Raw genomic sequence first — 14,391 nt, 5'->3', positions numbered from 1 at the left:
TGGAGGGCAAGACAGACGTGTCTGAAGATTATGAAAAGTTTCATGAAATTCCTCCCTTCAAAGTCAAGGCTGACCCAAGCATCCTGTTAAACGATGAAGATTATCCATGGTTACGGCGCAATAAGCAAAGAACACAAGCGAAGAAAAAGTGAAGACTTTCTGTCAACAACTATTATGATGAGGCCTTTGATGTAGAATACTACTGCAGTTACATTTGAACAAATGAAATCCTTTTATAACAGATGAGTTTGGAGGTCGAACTTGGAGAGGAGAAAGCTTAAGTAGTGTGGTTCGGGCATTCCATCGAACACCTCGTGTGCATAGGAGGTGAGCTAGATCACCACAAAGCTCTCCAACGTCCGGCCAGAAAAACAGAGCAGTGGAGTGCTCTGCTCGCAGGCGAGGATTATATATAGGCAACTCATTGGTCCCGGTTCGTGGCATGAACCGGGACTAAAGGCCACCCATTGGTCCCGGTTCCAGCCACCAACCGGTACCAATGGTGGTGGGCCAGGAGCGAGGCCCATTGGTCCCGGTTCATCCCACCAACCGGGACCAAAGGGTCCAGACGAACCGGGACCAATGCCCCCACGAGGCCCGGTAGGCCCCCTGGCCTCACGAACCGGAACCAATGGGCCCATGGGCCCCGGTTTGTGACTGAACCGGGACTAATGGGCTTACCTGGCCCGTATGTATGCCCTGTTTGCTACTAGTGTCACGACGCAAACCTCCATGGTGTCCTCCAAAATCTAAGGATCGTGCAGACGACCTTCCCTATGCTCTACCTCAGGCCCCCATTATCTAAAAGGTGTCTTAGAAGGGCACACTTTCCAACATCTCAATTATAAAGATTGCCAAAAAAATATTGCCTTGGTGGGGCAAGGACTACACCACCGCGAGCAGGCAACGCTTGTTAAGGCGGTGCCCACCTTAGTTGTGGTTTATCATATTACACCACTTTATAACTTGAGGATGTTTTGAATTTCATTGAAAATTCGGACGAGTTTTCTTTGGGCGGGTTCTGACAAAGTTTCTGGTGGGAGATGTAAAATCAACTAGGAGCATATCTTTCAACGCATGACTCTAGGTGGGATTGGGGATTTGGGGTTCTACACTTGCACAATTTTGCCCAAGCTCTCCGCCTTCAATGTCCTTGTCTTGGGTGCACGGCCTCGGAAATAACTTGGGTGGACACGGGCAACCCATGCAATGCCGCCAACATGGATCTTTTTTCTATCCCATCACTACAATCACCCTTTGCAATGGTGCAAATGCGAGCTTCTGGATTCGGCCTAGGCTGATGATGGTCTTAGGCTTAAGGACGTGGCGCCCAAGATCTTTGCCATCTCCAAAACAAAGCATTGGTGCCTCAAGAAGGCCTTGTTCAACAACGCTTGGGTTGATCAACTTGATACTAGTGGTGGCCGCACCCTTCATCATCTTCACGAGTTTTGCACACTTTGGAGCTGCACTTTTCAGGCCCACCTTATCAAGGATTAAATGGACGCCTTTTTTTTAAGATAATCCCAACGGAAAAAAATTATATGAGACCAGGTCTCATATAAACCAGGTGAGACCCGTCCTGATGGATGACATGTGACATTCACGAATCACAAAGTATCTAATCTCCCCCCCCCCCCTCCCCCTCTGATTTCAGGTGGGGGGTGGATTGTGTAAGCTGCTCCATACGGTGATGAGTACGGAAAAGCTTGCCAAGAGAGGTTAGGCAAACCGCGGATTGTGTAAGCTACTCCATATCATTTTGCAATGCTGGTTCGCGCCTTCAGTGTTTGGAACATGACAAAATATTGGCTTGGCCTTCCCTCCATATGGACCCTTCCTCTTGGCATGGGCTCAACACTGTTAAATCTTGGTGGGCTCACGAGGTAGACCTTGTAGTATCTTATTAGTCTGTTACAATACTACAACATCATCACATTCAGTGTATCGCCAACGCGTACACATATTCTTTCTATTTTTTTTGGCGGGAACGTACACATATATTTGATACATGTTCAATCAACGTCTACAAACAAAATGGAATATAACACTGTCAAAAAGGTAAAATTTGAAGCACCTAGGTAGCCAGGACCCAGGATCCAAGACCTTAGACACCCCGTGATGCGTCCAAAAATTGACTAGATTTCTATAAACCTCTGAGACACCTAAAATTGCACATTGCTATTCCCAAAATTGCAGTTTAGAAAACTGTGCAACATCACTATTCCAGCAAGAGTTACTGTGATTCATAGCCAATTGATCATGTAGTATATATTGGTAAGGTGGAGTTGGATGTCTTGATCTTTTCTGAGCTACTGCATGCCTGGTGAAGACGCCATGCATCATTTCATTGCCCGTCTTCTCCGTCCTTGATTAGGTTGCAGACGTCGGAGCACTCCACCAGGCTGTGCATATGCAGGAAATTGTTCAGAGCCTCACGCAGAAAATAAACATATGAACAGTACGATTGATGTCGTTCTGAAACGATTCTGCATCACGCACGTTAGGTACGTACCAGTACTGTCGACTGCGGAAGCCTTCCTTGAACACCACGAGGGGTCTGGATGCGTGCAATTGGATCCAACAATACACATGTCGTCAGTCACATACAGCAGCTGATCAGCTAGAACAAGCACGAAAAAGAGAAGAAGCATGGAGATGGACATGCAATCGGTCGATCGATGGGTCCCTTTGTTTAATTACCTCCGGACGTTGAAGGGCCCGCCGACGCCGGGTGCGCCGGCGCCGCCGAGGACGCAGGTGCTGACGCACTTGGAGGTGCACCGCGCCGCCTCGCGCGACCTCGGGTGCTTGATCCGCTCCGCCTCCTTGCCATCCTCCCCGGACAGCGTCCGCGGCACGTCGCACATCGTGTCCTCCGGTGCCGTCTCCGCCGCCTTCTGCTGGGTCGGAGGGGTCGGAGGGGGTGCACCAGCGGGCCGAGCTTGCGCCGGCGACGCCACGGCGAGCACCGCGGCCAGCGCCACCACCGCCGGCGCCTGCAGCAGCCTGACAACGCCGGACGGCCGCCACTCTCCGGCGCCCGGCGGTGCCGACCTCGGCGTCACGCCAGCTGGTTTCGTCGGGTGCATCAGTTCTCTCCGTGGCTTGTCCCTACTACCAGGGCCATGCGTGGCTCACATGATGTCGGTCTGGGCTAGAGCTGAGAGCCTCAAGCTTGCCTGCTTATGTGGACTCTCCGCAGCCACTTGCGCCTCCTATCTCTTCTACGCTCTCCATCGTGTTTTTCATTTGCTATATTAGTTGCGCATGGTTGCACTACCCCACATCGAAAAAGTAGTAAATTGCAATTTATAATACTCCAACCAGTTTTTAAAAAAAACAAATGTACATACTTTATTCAATTGAAACAACATATACATCATTGAAATGGTACAATTTCATTTAGACCCTCCTCAAACCAATCAACGATACACGAGCGAACTCATAGACAACTTTATTTGCTTCTTTCTTATAATGTTGGAACATAGAAATAAGAAAATCACAAGCAATTAAGTAGTAATAATCAAAAACTGCCGCCGCCATTTCTGCTGACCGTCCTTCATTATACATGGTATCGATAACCTCCAAATTATCATGATAAGTCGATTGCATGCCGTCGTTGTGTCATGGATAAACCAAATCTAAGTGCTAGATCTTCCGCTATGGGAACATCCGCACACAGTCAATTCTCCAGAAGCCTTCTGCAGTGAATCTTTCTTTATCGTCCCTGAGGACCGCTCCAACCGTAACCTTAAGAAGGTCATGATAAAAAAGCAGCAACGATGTAATTATTCGTAAGAGCTTTGTATCCCCATAGAAATCTAATTAACACCTTGAATTTTCTCCTTATGCATTAGTTTACGCCTTTCCTACCACAAATACCAAATGGTGATGGCAATCATCTCACGCGTATTCTGAGACCCCATAAAGCTCTTGATCTGGCGTATGTAGTAAGAATTCCAGAACAGCCTCACCCCCATGATCGACTTCACAAGCTTTATAAATTATTTTGTTCAATCCTAGTCTTCTCCAAACCTCCAACCAGGTATTTATTTTGAGTTTGTCTAGGGCTCATCTAGATGTGACATAACAATATCACATGTAAGTGTCACATCATCGTCAACTTACCCAAAATAAGTCCCACTCCCATCCTTTCTCTTTGATTTTTCTAGAATTCTCGCCCAACTTTATTGATTTGTAATAATATTCATAGGTACAAGACTTTGGTCATGGGGTGCAACCAACCAACACATGGCGCCCTATACCTTGGCTACAACCGAATTAGGCGAGATTATGTGCTTCAAAGTAAAAAAATCTATGCTCACGAATAAAATTACATGAAATAAAAGTATCTTTCCTAGCGTTAACTTCCTTGACGATAGCTCCATGAAGACCACCCGATCCTTGTTGTATATCTTTCACCAATGCAATCCGACGCCACGTGGATCATCTAAACTACCAGGTCTTCTGCAAGAGCCATGGCCTCCCAACACCTAAGGGCGTGTTTGGTTGCCTGCATATGGGCCAGCCTGGCCCGCGCTAAAAGAACTTGGCCCGTTTGGTTGCCTGTGTTTACTGTGTGGCCCGCATGGGACGGAACTTAAAGCATGTCTAGGGCAGGCCCAGGGGAAACACCCGAATCGGCAGTAGCTCGCGAGCCTAGCTCGGGTGAGGCAGGGGAGGGCAATGCGCTTCTCTCCTCATGCGACCAGGGAGATGCGACCTGAAAATTTGGTGGGAGGATTTCGGCTCACCTCCCGGCGAGTCCACCCCTACTTAGCCCCCTCCCTCACTGCCCCAACCCCCGCCACCATTCTCCCTCCCTTTGAGCTCCCCGCCGATGCGCATCGGCACCGACAAGCAGGTAAGCGGCGCATCTTCATCGGCCGGCAGTCCACGGCATCGACGCTCCTTCACCGGCCGGCAGTGATCTTCTACAACCCCCCCCCCCCTCGTCCTCGAGCTACAACCATGGCCTCTGTGAGTTCAATCCCCCTTTCTCTCTGTTCCTTCTAGCTAGATCTAAGCTGAAGCTAGGGTTTGATCTAGATGCATGGTTGATTAGTGGTCTGATCTGTGAGCTCGTATGGTTGATTGCTATGTTGTGGTTGCAATTTGTGGTAGGGCTAGATGTTCAAGCATGTGGTAGGCTAGATTAGTAGTAGAGTTTGAAGTTGAACCTTGTACTTGTGTTGATTCATGCTTAGATCTGTGATTTGTAGCTATTGGTGGTCCATTTGTAGCATGTTGTTTGTTGTAGATGTATGTTCGTGCGCATAGATTGTCCGGTATGCTCAGTATGATAGCGATGAACCATGTGCTTGATATGATAGTGATGAAGCATGTGCTTGCTATGATAGTGATGAACCATATACATGTATGCCCCTGCTTTCATGGATTGTCCGATATGTTGTGTGCTATGCTTACTATCAATGTGTACTAGGATTGTAGGACATGACCACGCAGACGCAAGATCTTAGTCAGGCCCTTATCCTGTCCGACAGCCAGTTTGCTTCCTCGTTTGTCGAGGACTCGCAGCCTATGTTCGAGCCGGCACCTGATAAAGATCTTCATAGAATATGTAGGAACCAATATGAGCATCCAGGTTCCACTATTGGTTATTGACCGGAGATGTGTCTCGGTCATGTCTACATAGTTCTCGAACCCGTAGGGTCCGCACGCTTAACGTTCGATGACGATTTGTATTAAGAGTTATGTGTTTTGATGACCGAAGTTTGTTCGGAGTCCTAGATGAGATCACGAAAATGACGAGGAGTCTCAAAATGGTCGAGACATAAATATTCATATATTGGAAGGCTACATTCGGACACCGGAATGGTTCGGGTCGATTCGGATAAGTTTCGGAGTACCGGGGGCTACCGGAACCCCCACCGGGAAGTTATTGGGCCTTGTTAAGAATAAAATAGTTGCTTATTAATTAAGCTAATTAGGATTAAGTTAAGTTAATTGTTAGATAGGTTGCTTGGTTCTCAAGCAATCGTGTACATCCTTAGCTCTCAAGGCAACTATGTAATTCCTTGGCTCTCAAGTAACTATGTGTTTACTTGACCGCCAAGCATCATGTGTACTTCCGCCTGGGTATAAATGCTCCACTTCTATCATCAATAAAGACCAATAAATCATCTTTCATTCATCTCCCTTGCTCTTTACTTTTCACTCAAAACACGTTATCAGCGCACGCCTCTACCGGGAGCACGGGCCACCTAGTGAAGAAGAAGAGAAGAATAACGGCGGTCTGCTCCGGGGCGGAGCACCTCCTTCAAGCGAACGGCGCATCCTGGACCTCCTACGGCGGCGCCCTCCGGCGCGACGTGGCAAACGGCGAAGCCATCGGGCGCGAGGCGTCAAGGAGCGGCCATGGCCTCCTCTCGAAGCGCAGCGCATGGCCCGGCATCACAGTCAGCGAATGGCGACTACGCCCTCTCTCTCAGGTGCGGCGCGGAAGTCGGCGGTCTGCAGCGCCCTTCGGCGCGCGACGCAATCTGGCGGCTACATCAAGCGCGGATGGATGGGACGCGGCCAACGGCCCATGCGTCCAGCGGTGCCCGACCCGGCCTTGCACCCCCACGCGCGTGCAAGCCCTCTGGTCGGTGCACGGCCCTGACCTTCAGCAGCGGCGGCGGCTGGAAAAGAAAAATTCCACCGACGAATCTCTGCACGAACGGCGACGAGGCACGGTTCCTAAACGAGCGCGGTTGTTTCCGTAACATCTCCATTAGCAACCGCACCGGAGAAAAATTGGGGAAACCTTATCCCCTTGGCGAATATGCTATTCAGCTCTCCTATTTTTCTGATATTCGCATGTTAATACCTACAGTACATTTTCAGAGCACACCTGATTTGTTGTACGTTACATCTGTACTCATGGGGTTTCTCAAATCATTTTTCAGGCTGTAACAACCACAAAATAGTCAACAGACTATCTGTTTAGATCCTCAGATCTAATTCTTATTCAGTCCGGTCTCTGTAAAATTTATATTGGAGACCCTACTATCTATATCGTATTTATTATATGTAAATAATTATTCTAGACAAATTTTCTAGAATCTGTTACATGTTCAATTTGTTTGCTTTTCAAGCAATCCATATAACATGTTTACTTTAGTGAAGCAACTATGTTTTGCAATTGAATTTGTTTCTCTTTCTTGCAAATCTTGACATAAATTCAAAAGAAGGTTTATGAGGTGTCATACTCAATATGACTACCCGCATTTATTTGTGAATCACAAGGTAATGGTGGCATCTACTGCACAATTTACAGATTATCCATCACTACTATGATGTCTACGTCTTCTCATTTCAACAAGATGACTACCTGCAAGTGCTCTTCCAAATATTAATGTGACTATTCAAAATTTCATTTGTGAATCACAAGGTATTGGTGGTATCTACCGCACCATTTGCAGATTATCCACCACTACTATGAGGTCTACATCTTGTTATTTTAACAAGATGACTACCTTCGAAGTGCTTTTTCAAATATTAATTTTACATGTGACTACCTCAAGATATCATAAGGTAATACTGGCATCTACTACAAATTTTGCAGACTATCCACTATTACTGCAAGGTCTACATCATGTCACTCTGACAGATGATTACCTCCAAAGTGATGTTTATAAATATAGCATAACATAAGGTAATAGAGATATGAACATCTACTAACAAAAGTCAGACTATGTTTCCTATTACTGCGAGATCTACACGGCATCCGGTGATTATCTTCATAGTGTTATCCTATATAAATTGAGGTCTACACATACGACTATAGAGCATCGGCTATTCTAAAATTTGTTCCTCTGAGGAAATAGGTGTTGTTGTTCACTAAAATTATTTACTCCACGCGCAATCGCTATCTACCGAAGTGGTATCTTGTGCTAATTCAAGTCTCACTTTGTTTGAATATGTCATAGAAAAATATGCAAATATTTGCATACCCTGGTTATTACCTTTCATTACATCGGTAAAATACATGGCAGAAGAGCCTATCACTATTTCTAATTATAATGTCCTCCATCCATCAAGAAGGATACCATAATTTATAGCAAGTGTCTCAAACATTGTTGCAATGTCCACATCACATTGTGGTTATACTTTCATAGTGACTAACCAATGTCAAACATGCAAATTCTATACGTTTTGGCAGTGACTCTAAGGTCACACACTTCCTCAAGAACGAAGTTCAAAATGTCAGCGATGACTTCATCACATGTGTTGTATTGAAGGATACACCCAGGTTCAACAAGGATCACCTTGGCCATGATTGTTCTCAAACAAATCAGTTTATCCACATACATCACTTACTCCTAGAAGTAAAATAAATAAATGCATGAGCCTTTTTCATGTAACATATGGATGACATTTCCAAATGCAAATTCATGTTAGGTGGGATTGTTTATTTTAAGATGGTTTATGACATCAGTCATTTTATCCATCTATGGCATTGTGGCCACTATAACTCCACCTTCGAAAAATGTGTCATGGCTATTCTCTAGATAGCTAAGTATGTTCTTATGCATTTTATATGTCACCAACTTCACTTAGTTCTCAAACTAAGTACATTATGAATGAGTATTTATTCACTTTGAATATTTTCCTTAAGAGAAACATGCTTCCATGAGCACATCACGAATGATCACCCATTCATTTTTCAAGACCTCAAGTCTATTGCATCTCACAATTCTATCACATAATCAACTCCAAGTTGAGATCTCATGATCAAATATTTTCATATGCGGATCTAGTTTGAAAAGCTCTCAATATACTTTACATCCTCTTATGATGGTACTACCATTTTCCATGATGAGGAACATGGAATTCCTTAATATCATCAGATTCACCCAACGGGTGGTACGCCATTATTTTAAATTCTTGCTAGTACTGATAATACTAAGCAAGTAATTAGTCGCTAAATAGAACCATGAGGAATTCAAATTAAAAATGGAGGCTAAAAGACAACCAAAGACAAAATTGCCTCTTAATAGGGAATATATCATTTTCAAACAATCACAATGACGACTCTCAAGTTTGTCAAATATATGGTTATACAAATATCATACCTATTTTTATCAAACCCTCAAACACATGGTCAAATCACACCACAAATTTGGGATAAATTTGAAATTTTCAAACTTACAACTAGAAAATATTCTGGTAAATGATTGTTCTCAAATCTTCATCAGAAGGAGAGAACCAAAAATCTTGTATAGTAAAAGGATGGTGAACTTCCTTCAAAACGATGATATGTTTGCATGACAAATTTTTCAATAATATGGGAGACCTCACGTAGTCCCTTAATAATCCCAAATAATGTTAGCCTATACTTGTACTACTACATGTAGTAAAATGTCCAATATCATATCCCTTGGATACAGTATTTGATAAATTTGAATGTATGTTTTAATTCATACTCAATATTGTTGCGTACACTATGATTTTCGAAGTATTAATAAATTAAATATTAGGCTTGATAACCTTAACCATCCTAGTTTGGGGATGATTAGAAAATTATTGACAATTCTGTTGGTCACAACTTAACAAGTTGCAAAATATTCCTCATATCATCAGATTATATGTGCACCACATATACCATAGAGGAAATATGTTAAGGAACTCTCACCTTAAAATTCTAAATGAGCCACTTATTCTTTATTGACACATTCAAAAGATATATGTGGAATGTTTAACCATTATCTGGGTAATTTAGATACTTCATGGTACTCATATACACATTCATAAAATGTTTTTCAGTGTGTCTTTTATCACACACAACCATGATCTTACGCAATAAATTGCTTAACTTATCAATGTGGGAACAAATTCTCCTAAACAAAGGATAAACCCATTCGAATGGATAATGTCGTTGAACTCATTTCACGAGAATTTTCTGATTGCATCCAGTACCCTATGTACATACCCAGAATGGTTAAACTAAATTTCTTATCAAAGATAGTCAAATGACTTACATGACCACTTTTAAAGAATTGTAAACTTACCAGCCTCTTGCTGGACACATACGGCCTTACACACCGTAAGTATGATCTAAATCATACCAACTGCATATCATACTACTTTCCCCTTGTAGTTACTACGTGGAAATCAACAAAGTATTTCCCATCTGCGATAATTCGGTTACATACCGATATCACCACTCCAGCGTACATCAATGGGCACTCATGAAAATTAGGGATCTATGTGAGGAATAACAATTTATCCGTCAATCAAAATTATTCATAGCCCGTATGCTGATTGCATCAGCAACATTAGGGGGAGATAAGTACCACAAAGAATGCCGAGAAATAAATAAGAAATGTTATTGACATTCAATCCTTATATCCACGTACTCAAAGAATCTGAACTAGAAGTTTAGAGAACCATATATTTGCAACACATTGCAAATTTGCCAAATACATTTACTGATGACAAGCTGTCACTAAATTCTATATTCCTGCATTAAAGTGTCAGAAAGAGTGGAGGTATCTGATAAACCACTCTTCTCCCCAAATGAGACCAAGAGGGGGAGAAAATATGACAAGACGAGATATAACTTCTCATATGCTTCCGCGGAAACAGAGGAAATCAAATCCTCAACCAGTAAATGTAATTCAACATCAAGTTGAAAGACATCTCACTGGATGCTCATAATCTAAAGCCCGACATAAATGTGCACAAACTTTTTGGTGCCGGGACATCGAAACACCTTGACTCCATTTGTTGTAGGAAATCACAAGGAGTTAAAAAGGAACAAATATTTTATCCACGAAATTCAATGATTCCATCATAATCATATAAACTAAAGACTACATTTGTCGACATATACTTCTTCTCAAATTGCTAAAACCTTTTGGGCCCAGAACCAAAATCCATGGTAGAGTGCCTCCTGCACTCATATTGGTTCACATAAAAGGAAGCAAGTAATGAAGAATAGCACTCGCTCAACAAATGAGTGGTATTTACTGCAGTAATACCTACTCCTCATAAGTATCTTCCGTATGGAATACTAAAAACTTCTCGTTCATAGACAAAGTCAATGAGGTGGTGAGAAAGCGAGGCTTGTAGCAAAGGGTTCACGCAGAGACCTGACATCGATTACGATGTAACATACCCTCTTGGTATGAGTGGAATTATGTTTCGATACTAAATATCATTGGCAATAAAAAATAATATTATTATCCAGGCAGTTGATGGATGAAGTGGCTACATACTCATATGAGTCACTTATTTCGGAAGTCTCTATTGAAGTCCCTGAAGGGCTTATACTTCCAAATCCAAAAGCAAATCGCAACAAGTTTTGTGTAAAACTTCATAAGTCACTCTATGACTTGAAATAGTCGGAAATCATATGGTACTACCGACTAAATGAGTTCCTTCTTCAAAAGGATTACTTGAATAATGATGATTATTTTCATGTTTAATAAAGAAATCCCAAATTGATTACCTTCCATCACCTCAATGTATATTGATGACCTCATCATCAATGTCTATGCAAGACCTAAACATACACAAAATCATCTTAAGACAGAAAATTTGGATTCAACCAAATTTAGCTTAAGCTTACAACTTGAGCATTCTCTCTAGAATACATACCAGTCTACATATATCCAATACATATACAGAAGTTCAATGGGGATATATCATACCAATAAAAGACATATAATATGGTCATACTACCCCTGATAGGGTACGAATCTATTCATACCTACGGGTGATAATGAAGTGTTATTAGAGCCTAAAGTTCTACATCTCAGTAACACTAAAACACTCATATAATTGCAAACTAATCAGGCCTGACACTATACTTGCTATCTTTGTTCAGAGTGCAACCCCCAACAAAAGGTATATGGCCGATATAAGAAATATTAACTTATATCTCAAGCTCACAATAAGTCTTGGATATTTCCATCAGGAAATACAAGATATGACCATGATATGATATAATGATATTGGCTCTTTCTTTGATCCCAATAATGCCATATCAGTGACTGAATTTGCTGGAATAGCCATCATATGGAAGTCATCTAAATGGGCTTTAATGGCTATTTCCAGTTATCATTCTCACATAATTGCTTTATCTAAAAGCATTGCAAAATAGGCATAGCTTGATTAACCACACTCAAAATCATGTGGTTGAGATTCATTAGAATCACATAACTTGATTTATCAAGACACTACCACTTGTGTTACTCAAAAACTATAGGTTATATGAAGAGCAATATCGTAAAGTACATTGTTCGAAAATTACTTATCCTCACGAATTATAGAAAGTGAGGAAATAATATGCAAACAACATACTTTGAAAATCCTACAGATTATTCATAATGTCATGATCATATCAATGGAATTTGTATTACACATTCTCCAGGTTTGCAAAGTTCAGGGGGAGTAATTTCTCAAATCTATAACCTATTAACAATCCTAAGATTGCATATATTGTACTTTCTTTCCCTTCACGAGTTTTCCCTAATGGTTTCTCATAAAGATTTTTAATGAGACAATATAAACACAAGTGTTCGTATATGTCATACACTTTCTCCTTATATTTTTCCCACTGGGTTTTTAAGGAATTTTCGACGGCATATCATATCGCACTCTTTTCCCTTATGAGTTTTCTATCAAAGTTTCTCATAATGGTTTTTAATGAGGCAATATCTTATCAAAGATCATATGTCATAATTTCTATTTTCCCTATCGAGGTTTTTAAAGAAAGTACTCAAGACATATTAATTGTTCTCTAAACTCATCGATGATTCTTCTCCTTCTTCAAAGGTTTTTCCCATATGAGTTATCAAGAGACAATAATCATTATATGTGCATCATTTTCTCCTTGTTATTTTTCCCACTGGGTTTAAAGGAGTTTTAGCAACATATCTGCACTATTCTCCTCATATTTTTCCCACAAGGTTTTTGGAGGAGACATTCAAGAATATTCAAAGAATTTGTCAAGATGATGGATGTACCAAAGAAGAGGCGTTGTACAAGGGGGAGTGTTAAGAATAAAATAGTTTCTTATTAATTAAGCTAATTAGGATTAAGTTAAGTTAATTGTTAGATAGGTTGCTTGGTTCTCAAGCAACCATGTACTTCCTTGGCTCTCAAGGCAACTATGTAATTCCTTGGCTCTCAAGTAACTATGTGTTTACTTGACCGCCAAGCATCATGTGTACTTCCGCTTGGGTATAAATACCCCACTTCTATCATCAATAAAGACAAATGAATCATCTTTCATTCATCTCCCTTGTTCTTTACTTTTCACTCAAAACATGCCTCATGGGCCTTAATGGAGAAGAGAGAGGGCCGGCCAGGATGTGGCGCACGCCCCCCTTGCCCCAATCTGAATTGGACAAGGGGAAGGGGTGGCGCTCCCTGATGAGGATACAGACCTGGGGTAGGGTCATAGGCCCGACCTATACGTCCTACCCAAGGTCACTACCCTGGAAGATAAAAGGACCAAGAGACAACAGGAGAGCCACGGTTGTACACGTCGAGTGCAATCCACTCAACGGCCACATCACTCGGAGGTCTTCCTTCCTACCGTCACTCGACCATATGGAGAGTCACTCGACCATACCAAAGACCAGGAGTCACTCAACGCTGTAACGATCAGGGATTCACTCCGTAGTCTTTAAGATCATTAATAGCACTTAAGGCCAACGTTACTGTTGGAAATATGCCCTAGAGGCAATAATAAATTAATTATTATTATTATATTTCCTTGTTCATGATAACCGTTCATTATCCATGCTATAATTGTATTGACAGGAAACTCAGATACATGTGTGGGTACATAGACAACACCATGTCCCTAGTAAGCCTATAATTGACTAGCTCGCTGATCAACAGATGATTACAGTTTCCTGACCATGGACATTGGATGTCATTGATAACGGGATCACATCATTAGGAGAATGATGTGATGGACAAGACCCAATCCTAAGCCTAGCACAAAGATCGTGTAGTTCGTATGCTAAAGCTTTTCTAATGTCAAGTATCATTTCCTTAGACCATGAGATTTTGCAACTCCCGGATACCGTAGGAATGCTTTGGGTGTACCAAACGTCACAACATAACTGGGTGGCTATAAAGGTGCACTACGGGTATCTCTGAAAGTGTCTGTTGGGTTGGCACGAATCGAGACTGGGATTTGTCACTCCGGTTGACGGAGAGGTATCTTTGGGCCCACTCGGTAGGACATCATCATAATGTGCACAATGTGACCAAGGGGTTGATCACGGGATGATGTGTTACGGAACGAGTAAAGAGACTTGCCGGTAACGAGATTGAACAAGGTATCAGGATACCGACGATCGAATCTCGGGCAAGTACAATACCGCTAGACAAAGGGAATTGAATACGGGATTGATTGAATCC

At 42.2% G+C, this 14,391-nt stretch overlaps 1 protein-coding gene across 1 annotated transcript; it reads right to left on the bottom strand.

Moving 5' to 3' along the window:
• Positions 1 to 1,933: 1,933 nt before the first annotated feature.
• On the bottom strand, positions 1,934 to 3,179 carry LOC123133778 (uncharacterized). Its single transcript, XM_044553183.1, has 3 exons — positions 2,704 to 3,179; positions 2,516 to 2,560; positions 1,934 to 2,405 (listed from the first exon to the last, which is right to left on the bottom strand). Exons 1-3 carry the CDS (start codon positions 3,090 to 3,092, stop codon positions 2,348 to 2,350), a joined length of 492 nt encoding a protein of 163 aa, XP_044409118.1. The 5' UTR covers positions 3,093 to 3,179; the 3' UTR covers positions 1,934 to 2,347.
• Between the last annotated feature and the right edge of the window lie 11,212 nt (positions 3,180 to 14,391).

Source organism: Triticum aestivum, chromosome 6B (assembly GCF_018294505.1).
Source record: "Triticum aestivum cultivar Chinese Spring chromosome 6B, IWGSC CS RefSeq v2.1, whole genome shotgun sequence".
Taxonomy (NCBI): domain Eukaryota; kingdom Viridiplantae; phylum Streptophyta; class Magnoliopsida; order Poales; family Poaceae; genus Triticum; species Triticum aestivum.
Note: the sequence above shows the minus strand (reverse complement) of the source record. Positions and strands in the feature narration are given on the sequence as shown.

What these genes read in the sequence shown, in the direction of transcription:
- LOC123133778 (XM_044553183.1), bottom strand. Translation starts at nt 3,092, where the DNA reads ATGCACCCGACGAAACCAGCTGGCGTGACGCCGAGGTCGGCACCGCCG. An exon ending in GGGCCCTTCAACGTCCGGAG is followed by an intron (nt 2,561 to 2,703) that starts GTAATTAAACAA and finishes GCACGCATCCAG; the next exon opens with ACCCCTCGTGGTGTTCAAGG. An exon ending in TTCCGCAGTCGACAGTACTG is followed by an intron (nt 2,406 to 2,515) that starts GTACGTACCTAA and finishes GCATATGCACAG; the next exon opens with CCTGGTGGAGTGCTCCGACG.